General features: G+C 53.8%; 2 protein-coding genes across 2 annotated transcripts; one reads left to right on the top strand and one right to left on the bottom strand.

Moving 5' to 3' along the window:
- Positions 1-813: 813 nt before the first annotated feature.
- ENH_00025100 (hypothetical protein, conserved) lies at positions 814-4,072 on the top strand (the record flags this gene model as incomplete). The annotated part of the gene is made up of 5 exons (XM_013579776.1): positions 814-1,753; positions 1,928-2,218; positions 2,395-2,558; positions 2,762-2,873; positions 3,927-4,072. The coding sequence occupies 5 exons, from the start codon at positions 814-816 to the stop codon at positions 4,070-4,072; spliced, it is 1,653 nt and encodes a 550-aa protein (XP_013435230.1).
- Positions 4,073-5,003: 931 nt separating this feature from the next.
- ENH_00025090 (hypothetical protein, conserved) lies at positions 5,004-6,887 on the bottom strand (the record flags this gene model as incomplete). Its single annotated transcript, XM_013579775.1, has 1 exon — positions 5,004-6,887. The coding sequence occupies one exon, from the start codon at positions 6,885-6,887 to the stop codon at positions 5,004-5,006; it is 1,884 nt and encodes a 627-aa protein (XP_013435229.1).
- Positions 6,888-9,803: the final 2,916 nt, after the last annotated feature.

Here is a 9,803-nt window from a genome sequence, read left to right as displayed (position 1 = left end):
GTGGGCGCTGTTGCCCGGGGACTGACGACAATCGGTCCCGCGGTTGCAGCTAGCGTGCCGATAAAGGACCACCGCCACCTGCAGGCCCAAAACTGCGCAAGAGTGACACAGCTGTCCTCCTTTTTGATTTCAAAGCTCAAAATAGGTGTTAAATTATTCAAAAACTGTTCTTCCCTAAAGAAAGGGCTATCGTTTTGTGGGCGCCGCTGCCGCCTCAGCGACCGCAGGGACCACAGCCGCCTGCAGTTTGCAGCGAACGTCTGGCTCGTATTTCTTTTCTTTATTTCTGGTCATTTCTTTATATTCACTTCATTACGAAAGTATTCCTCTCCCACTCCACCCTCCAACAGGCCCCGAATAAGCTGCCATAGCCCAAATCAGCGACGCCGAGAGCACCGCTGCAACGGCAGTGGCAACCATCGCTCAGCAAGCCGAGTGCGCCATCGGTGGATCGCAGCTGACAGTGAGATTTTCATCCACAAAGGTAAAACTTCAGAGCAAATACGACTTAAAACACCCCCAACAATAGCACAGAACCGTGAGGTGCCGGCTGAAACTGAGTTTTCGGAAAAGCTGCAGGCGGGAACTTGCGTTGAATGAGCACTGGGACTCAGCCCGTTTGCCGCAGCCTCCAGTGACTATGTGCACAATTTTTAAAATAAGAAAATGCATACGAATAGTGAGCCTGACAGTCAACGAAGAAACCCGCTGCGGAGGCGGAGCAGTTTCCCGCGTTCGCAAGTTTGGCAGCGACAAGCGCCTCCAGCCTCCCCCATGTCCCCCATATGAGCATTTTCGGTTTGTTCAGGTAATATGGAGGGGAACGGCGCGAGCAATGGCTCGCCGCTGAGCGCTTCGCAGCCCAGTTCCAGCCCCAACACGGTGCGGTCACTGATTCCCGAGGCGACTCATTCCTTGAACGCGGCCGGCGCCATTCCCGAGTCGCGTCCTGCGCGTCTAATCTTGCGGCCGTACGAAATGAACTCACCAGGTTATCCGGGCATGTCTCCTCTTCAGTCTCCTCAGTCCGAAAATTTGCGGTTCTACAACTCGCGAGATGCTGGAGCGGGCTCGTTCAAGTCGCAGCAGCTGCGCCAGCAGCAGCCCCAGCCTCCGCCCAAGTACCAAGTCTCGCTGGACGACATGAACAGCAAAATGCAAAACTCCTTCGTTACTCCCATGAAGCCCGTCGTAAGCACTCTGCCGGCGATGCACGAGGCGCCGCATCGGCCGCCGGTAGGCGTCGGCCGCGCCACGCTGCCTCTCAATGCTTATGATCTTCCGCCGCCTCTGCTCGAAAGAAAGCACCCAAAAGAGCAGAGTTTTTTGCAGAGTTGGAGCAAAGTCGACCTCGCGGGCGCCATCGCCACTTCTCGACTCGAGCGTGTGCCTCTGCCTATGCTCGAGCGCGTGCCGGGTGGAACTTGCCGCCCAGGGCTGCAGGGGCCCCTCGTTAGGATCAGACTCCCGCAATTGCCTTCTGTGGAGGGGGATTTGCGGCGCTTCTGCCAGCGAATTTTGGCAGCTTTCAGCGGCGCAGCCGACGATTGCCGCCGGCTCTTCGTTCCCTGCACAGACCTGAGGCTCCCCAGGCTTCAGTGCTGCGCGCCCCAGCCTCCCGTGATACAAGAATGCAAAGAGTGCGGATACAAAGGACATTTCTGTCCAGAATGTGGCACTGGGGCGAACGGGAGTGCCATGAGCGCGGCCGGCATGCCGTACGCTCGTATGCAGCCCTCCAGAGGCGTCTTAGGTGAATTCAGTTTCGACACTGTGAATCTTGAATTGCAAACTAGTGCCTAACCTGATCTGCTAGCTTTAAATTATCCACGAAAAGCAGACAAATATACAGCGCCACCTGGTCAGCTCAGCTTCTGCAATGGCAGAACCAATGGCTCTGTTTTTATGTTTGTTTTTGTGCGAACAGTCGCTCAAGAGGGATGCCTAGAACGTTGCATGCGCTGGCACTGCTCTCTGTTTGAAGAGGTGGGAGACGCGATTGACCAGGAGATCTTGTGTGACCGCGCCGGCGGCATCTTCCGCGAATTCGGCGAATTTGTGGACAACTTGGTGGCAGAGGGGATTCACACTATCAGTCTCAACTGCGCAGGGCTCTGCGGCTCGATTCCTGGCAGAAGCCACACCATAGTAGAGGGGTACCCGATGTACGAACCCGATCCACAGTATGTCCGCAAGGAAAGACCCACAAGTACAACAGGTCAGTGGCAATGCAAGACTAAAGCATAAGACAATAGACTGCATTTTTATGTGAAACTGACATCACGTCTGTGTCAATTTTTGGGTGATTTGCTTGCCCAATGTACGAATAAAGCCATAATACTTGGATAGAGTAAGACAGCGCACTCAAAATTGCTGCGGAATAAATGCCTGCAGGTAACGCATGTGTGGACCAGCTGAATGCTTTCCTTGATGCCTGCCTGGCCGGCCGCTCGAAGTTACCCCCTGACTACCTGCCGCCCCCCATCCCCGATACCCAGAAAACTGGCAACTGGCTGATTGATGCCACTAATGCCGCGCTCGATTACTGCCTGCAAGACGTGAGTCCTCATTCAGGACTGCACAAACTCATGCATTTCTTTTGGCTCAACAAGCTAGCGCTGCGGTGCTGAGTGTTCGCACTTATATGTTTCACCAGTATTTGGGAAAATATAAGCCTCAGCACTGCCTACAGACGAATTCATTCCTCTACCCCGCGCTTCTCAAGGCCTCAGGCTTTACTTGCTGGCTTGTAATGCTGCAGCGAACGCCCCCTCCTCCTCCGCCTCCACGCAAGAAGACCTGCCCGCTAGAAATGCTCGTTCCACCTTGCTGCCGCGAGCGGCCTCCCCCAGTGGTGGTCCCTCAAAAGCAACGTATGCTTCACTCTTAGCACTGTAATCTAGCAATTACCTACACTATAGCGTCCGCAGCTTGGAGGGCAGTTATGAATCGAGGGCTGGAGATTAGCTTAAGCTGCGAAGCTTGGTGATTTGTGTGTGGCTCTGCTGCAGCGATGTGCCCACTACTGGAGCGCTGCATGGGCCGCGAGCGTGACTGCCCGCATTGCCATCAGCCGATCCGTCGCTCTGGAGGCAAATGCAAGTTTATTTAAATTTTTATCTTATACCTGAAGTGCCATGCCCTGAATTCCCACAGTTACCCATTGCGTTTCCCCGTATTTTGCCTCCTTCTCCTGTTCTAGCCGATATGTTTCTCGTGTCTTGTGCATGTGCGAGCATTTCCATGTTTTGTAACTGTCTTCGCCTCTTGCAACAGGCCCTAAGGAGGAAATAGGCGGATGCCAGATCCAGTTTTGCCCCGTCCGTGAGCCAGCAGTTACTGTGCTCCCCACAGGCCCCTCATTGGTTTATCCCTACAGAGAAGAGGGTGGGCAGTGCAAACGACCAGACATTAGGCCCCTTCCTCCATCTTAGCTGCAAATCCACACTCAGGACAGCCATCCTGAGACACCATTGTGATAGCCACTTTCCAATTTCTCATGCTCTCGTGGCTGATTCGTGTAGCCTTCGCCGGAAAGCACGCTGTACAGGTAGTACTTCATCTTTACTGGAGCGATAACATAAAAGGGCGCACGTAAGAGGCGCTGCAGGTGTTATTTGGCTTTGTCTGTGATGTCAAGGCGGCATGCGCTTTCTCTTTTGTATCTTCTCAGCATTTCAGGCTCACGACCGCTCTGGGCTAGTACGGGCATTGGACGATCACGCAGAAGGCGTACCACTCCCTCAAAAAGTAGTCGTGACTTAACTGGAGACGATGCGGCCGCACAATAGAGTTTGTGCTGTTATTGCCGTGCCGAAAATTGCGATGGGCAGCTGTTTCTTCTTTTTAGTCACCCATGGCTCTACTGCACCTTACTCGGATCCTCATTGACCTTGAGTACTGCAGCGCTTTGTCGGTTTGACAAGAGGGGTTTGATGTAGCTGATGAGGCCTCCGCCTTCATTGTGTTACCATTTGTAACAACTTCGGGTAACAACGTCGGCATTACCCCTGCTGCCTGCTGCACCACAGCTGCTCACGATGGACTGACGGACTGCTCTCTGGCCCGCTAATTCGCATTTGTAAAAGGTACCAGCTCCTTGTATATTTGCCATGTCGGCCTTTGCTCTTATGTGGTCAAATATCTCTTCGTAACTCTGGTTTCGCTGAGGGTAGACAATGATCAATACACCCTGAGATCAGCAGCCAGATCGCCCAACTTTCACAAAGGCAGGAACAGATAATTAGCCTCTAGTTTCCTGTGACAGAAGTTGGCACATGTAAAACTGGCTTCTGGCAGCCGCGCGTTCATAGCGCCGCTGCTTGTTGTTCATGTTGGCCCTTTTTCTTCCCGGTGCAGACGCACAGGTCTGATTGTCCGAAATGTTTATAATCCGCCAAGTAGCTCATGAAGTCTTCTTGGTACAGTCTGTCGTCTAGCAGGTTAGTCCTACCCTAGTAACGAATGTGAGACTATGCGGGTATCCCCAGAGGGAAGTCTGTTAGGGTCTTTCACAATGCTACGGCCTTCAGCCGGTGGCACTATTTTACAGCCCACATATACTACAGACTGTAAACTCTAGGCTTACGGCGGGGTTGCAGGTTCCACAGTAGACACTGTGTGGGGAAAACATGGCTATCGGCAACCCCTCACTATCAGCCCCAGAACCTTAAAGTAGATACTGGGTGAGGGAAGCAGCACGGCTATCGGCAGCCCCTCACTATCGGGGCTACCAGACCAGCACGGAGCCTTCGGATGGCTAGGCTGTTGGAAATGCAGATGAAACCGAAACAACGGAGTTGCAGAAGTGACAATGAGCTACTATGAGCGCCAGCACAAGGAAGCAGCTGCTGTCCCCGCAGTCAAGTGTGCCTGTTGCATTATGAGCCCACTGACTCATAGCAAAGCACACAAGATGGCTGAGACTAGGAAGCCAGACAAAAGAAGGACCTTTCTCTGCTTGCTGGACACTGGGGGCAGCAAGCCGCGAAAAAGGAAACCTGTCACATGAAATCGAAGTCTACGAATTCTTCCTTTGGAGCGGCGGTTAGCAGCAGCCAGCAGAACAAACCGACAACGCTGAGTGCAATAGAAAAAGCCTTCAGAAGAGAAAGAACACCGCCCACGGGCCTGCCTTCTGTCGCCGTGCAACTTGAGCCGTATCCGCGGGCTGCAGTGAGTGCTGTGTCTTTATCACGCGGGTGTACACTGCCCAGGCTCGAGCGAGCAGCGGAGCTCCTGCGTAGGTAGGGTTTCGTATTTTGCTGTTTTTGTTGCCTCTGGGTTGTGGATCCTGCACTGACACGCTCCAGCAAGCCCTCCGGTGTGAGGGCCGGAGCTGCGCCGCTGCCTCTGTTGAGGGATCCGCGGCAACCCAAGAACGGGGCCTTCACTGGGGGCTCCCTGCCAGCCAACATATCCGAAAAGTCTTGTCTGAACTGGCGGGCACTCCAGGAGTCGTAGGAGGTGTTCAGCAGCCGCCACAGACACACAATCAGCACTACAGCAAAGCGAAAACACCAGCCAACCCTACCCATAATGCGCCACAGATCCCCGCAGGGTGATAGCCAAACTGAGGCAAATGAGCCTCCGCCGAAGAAAGAAGAAGCTGCGCAGGGTCTCGTGTCGCTGCCAGGGGGCTCATGCCCAAATCCACTGCCGCAGATGTTGAGGCCACCGGCTCCCACGCTCGAGGCTTCTTCCTGCTGTTGGGGAGGTCGCGGCCAAGACCGCAGCTGCTCTTGCTGTGGCTGCTGCTGCTGACGCATTTGCTGCTGCTGCAGTTCCTGCTGTTGCTGCTGCTGGCCTAGTGCCTGAGCCGCGTAGGCAGGTGCTCCCTGTCCTCTTTGTTGTTGACTTTTCTCTGTCATGTTCGAAAGTGCCGAGCCTCTGAGGAGCCCCTCAGCCAGTGAGCGGCCTTCGCCGTTGCTGCTTTCCGCATTCTTTCGCACAGAAAAGCCGTAGTCTTCGTTCGCAGCATTATGCGCAGCAGCAGCAGCAGCAGCAGCAGCAGAGTTGAATCTCGAGCTAGCTGCCACTTCGCGCCCCCGGGCGCTGGTGGTCTCGGAAATGCAGGTGAAGAGGCCAGACCTCTCGAAGGAGGCCGTGATCTGCGACAGCTCGCGCTGGTCAGAGGCATCCAGCTGCAGCGTTGCATCATCAGCTTCGACCAAGTCTGCATGCGCGTTGCCGGCGCTGGTCAGGGGGTCTCGAACAGTCCAGCTGCTGCTGAGACTCCCCTGCTTCCTCTGCTGCTGCTGCTGCTCTTGCTGCGGCGCGGCCACGGGAAGCAGGCTCGTGTGGCTTCGCCCAAGGCTCCACGAACACACCGCCTCCCCCGCCACGCTGCTGTTCTGGCGGCGCAAGTCTGCCCCCACTCGGTTTGCTGCTTCCCCCTCTTGCAGTGCAGCAGGGGCCCCCCGCCCCCGCGGCAGAGGAGGCCCCTGCCGCAGCGGGGCCAGCCGCGGCAGCGCATGCAGGGAAGCAGTTGGAGCCAGCTGGCCAGCAGCTCTGTAGGGGCTCTGGCTGCGGACGCGGGAAGCAGAGGGGTTGTTGGGCGCAAGGAGCTGGCGGGGGGTCTCAGCGGCCACGCTGTGGTCTGCGCCGCCCGCATTTCTGCTGCGCCGGCGCGAGCTGCTGGTGGCCCTCATGTAGTTCCGCTGCGAGCGTTCAAGAGGCTGCGAGGCAAGAGAAGAAGTGGAGCGGCCCACTGACGGCGAGCGCGGCGTGTGGGTCCTCAAGTTCTTTGCAAACAGCCTCGTCTGCTGGTCAGCCCCGCATGCGCTGGGGCGCCGCAGCGGCTCGTTGTCGCTGAAGACGTTGCTGGTCCGCTGCTTCGCAGCGATGCTCTGGGCTAGCGCCCCGGCGGGCGTGGGCGGCAGCGGCATAGTCAGGCGTCCGGGCAACAAAAGGTGCGGGATATGAGTCAAGAACCATTGAAGTCACGCAACAAGTCGCTTTCTGGTTGCGGCTTCTTGAGCAGTCGCGGAGAAAAACAAGTTGACGCTAAAAAACGGATCGCGCAGCAGGGAGGGCTCCAGCTCACGCCGCGCTGGACCTCTCCGTGAGGCTCTCTGTCAAGGCTCTAGACATCCGCAGAAGCAATAAGACAAATGCTAGGTTACGAGTGGACTTTGAACGTGAGCAGGCCGTTGTGTAAACCATCGGGATGGAAACAGGTGTGAGGCGGAGTGGAGGGCGGGTGCGAGGGGTCACAGCCAGGCATTTTCTGGCCTCTAGAAAAAACACCAAGTAGTGAAATAAAGGACGGGCTTACATTTATTGAGAGAGACTTAATTGTCACGTTGTTTCTGACTGTTATTTTCAACGGGGCTGAGTGCCCTGGACATTTTCTGGTGGGGTTGCAGAGTGTGTTCATGTCTTCTCCAAATGAGCAGCATACGTACACGGCTGCATGACCTCCATTGAATTATATTCCAAAAAAGGACTTTTGAACAATTCACGAGCGTCTTGACCGTTCAGCTTCCCGTCGCTACGCTGCACACTTGACGCTCACCGTAGAGGATGTCTTATTAACCGAAAGGCAGTATCTGGCTCGCGTTCGCTTGTAGAAGATGGGGCGAAGTACACTTTAAAACGGCAGGGCATGGCAAGGCTAATTCTGGCAAGGGTTTGCGGAATGCAGCTAGTGCCTAGTGCAACTACTACGCTTCGTACACTTACCGCGCCCAGGCTGACGGCGAAATATGTTAACAGTCCAGTCGTAGGTGAAGAGGCACATGTTGAAGTCACGACCAACAGACAACAACGCTGTAGTAGTTGATAAGTTTTTGTGTGTAGAGACGAAGTAGGATGTGTTCAAACTTAACTAAACTTGGAGGGTCGGCTTCGACGTGGGTTGGGTGAGACGACAGACGGATCCGACTGGTTTACTCAGTCTTGTGCAAGTAGAGTGCTCTAGCCCATGTTATTGTGGTGCTAGCTAATAATTGAAGGTCTTATAGATACCTAGACGCCGCCAGTCACGCCGCGGCTCGGATGGGCTCTTAAATAGGCCGTCCTCTCCTTAGCCGCTTCGATGAGGATCCACACAGGAGAAATGCAAGAAAAGCTTGGCGCCTCTACATAATGAGGAGCAGTATGGGGATCCAAGAGCTCCACTGAGATACACAGCGTCATTGCAATGTCCTTTTTTCAGCAACTCACTGCCGCCGACGCATTTTGTTCACGAGTGTACGCACCAGCAGCAGAATTGGTATCCTGCTATGCCTAGGAACACCGAGCATATGAGAATAGAAACTTTAAATCGAGCAACTGCCCTCCGGCCTTGGTCACACCACTTAGTTTCCGCCGCTCGCAGCTTACCAGCCGGCTTGTTGAATCTCGCCACCAGCGCGTTGGCATGTCTGCTATCCTATTAAGGTTTCTTTCCTATCACTCAGTCTTATAAGCCGAAAATTCACCTGAGTGACAACCTTATCAAGGTTTCTTTCCGACCATTCAGTCTGCTAAGCCGAGAATTCACTATATAATTTGAGCATGGCGGCAATTGCTTGATTAAAGGTTTCTATTCTCATATGTTAGGCGTTCTTGGGCATACAACGATACCACCCCCTTGGCACATCTGCCACCGTATGAAGGTTTCTTTCCGACCACTCAGTCTGCTAAGCCGAAAATTTACGTGAATGATGAGTAATGCGACCTATTAGAAGTGTCAGCTTGCGAACAGATGGCATATTTTTGCACAATAGGCATACAACGGACTGGAACAACAGGTATTACGCATAACGGGAATCTAGGCTGCGATATAGCTACGCCCATAAGTGAAATGCACGAGTGCAATAATTCATGCAAATCAGACAGGTAATTTTGCAGCCATGTAGAGCCTGGATTAGATTCATCGACCTGCAGCAAAGGCTTAATATGTCTTCGCCAGAAATGAGCTCCAGGGCCAGCCTACGGCTTTCCGAATAGGGATGGTATCTTTAAGTATCGGCGTGCATGGTAACACAACACAAAGCAGTCTCGTAGTGGCCAAGCTGAGCTTCCACCAAATAAGAGAAGAGGTGGAAAACACGTACACCGAGCTATTTACTGGGTTTCCCAACTACCGAAACTTCGCCCGCTTAGCTTTCGCTCAAGCGCCCTCATGACCATTGCATCTTTTGCCGTGGCAAGAGTCTAGGTAATGCCATTATCCGTGCATGCTACCTGATATGCTTCACTTCATATGCAGTAGATAGCCAAGCTGCCCAACATGGCGTGGACAGAATCCACGTGCTATCCAGTAGGAGTCTTGTAAGTCGCTGCTACAAACTATGGCGGCAATTCCAGCAGGCAAAAATCGCGAATATTTGCTAAATACGGGAAGTTTCGTGCCGGCAACATCGTTTCAGTTTCTCTGTGGGCCCTTTGGAGACAGTATCGAAGATATTGAGGAAGGCAAAGTATTCTTTCACCCCGGGCTGAAAGAAGGCTCTATAAGATTCTCATGGCAGTGACTTGAAGACGCAGGCCCATCCAGTCGTGAACTCACTTTTATGCAAATCTACTTTTGCCTCCAGCTTAGGGTCTGCCTTTTGTGAAAGCATACTAAGCAGTTCGGACCTAGCAGTGAGCCTTGGCCTTTCCCAGCGCGTTCTGAGCACCTTTCCCATGCATTACTTTACGCTAATTTTCCGAAAATGCAAGTTCGCCGGACAGAAGTTCATCCAGTTGGTCTAATCTGCTGGATCAGATGGTATTGAACCCGCGGCCCACAAGTTAGAAGAGGCGAATGTATCACCAGGGGCGCTCAATAAAGCACCCAAGTGCTGGAGTTCCTCAGTACCACCAAACATTGT

This window comes from Eimeria necatrix, genomic scaffold (genome assembly GCF_000499385.1).
Source record: "Eimeria necatrix Houghton genomic scaffold, Enh_scaff192, whole genome shotgun sequence".
NCBI classification, from domain to species: Eukaryota; Apicomplexa; class Conoidasida; order Eucoccidiorida; family Eimeriidae; genus Eimeria; species Eimeria necatrix.
Note: the sequence above shows the minus strand (reverse complement) of the source record. Positions and strands in the feature narration are given on the sequence as shown.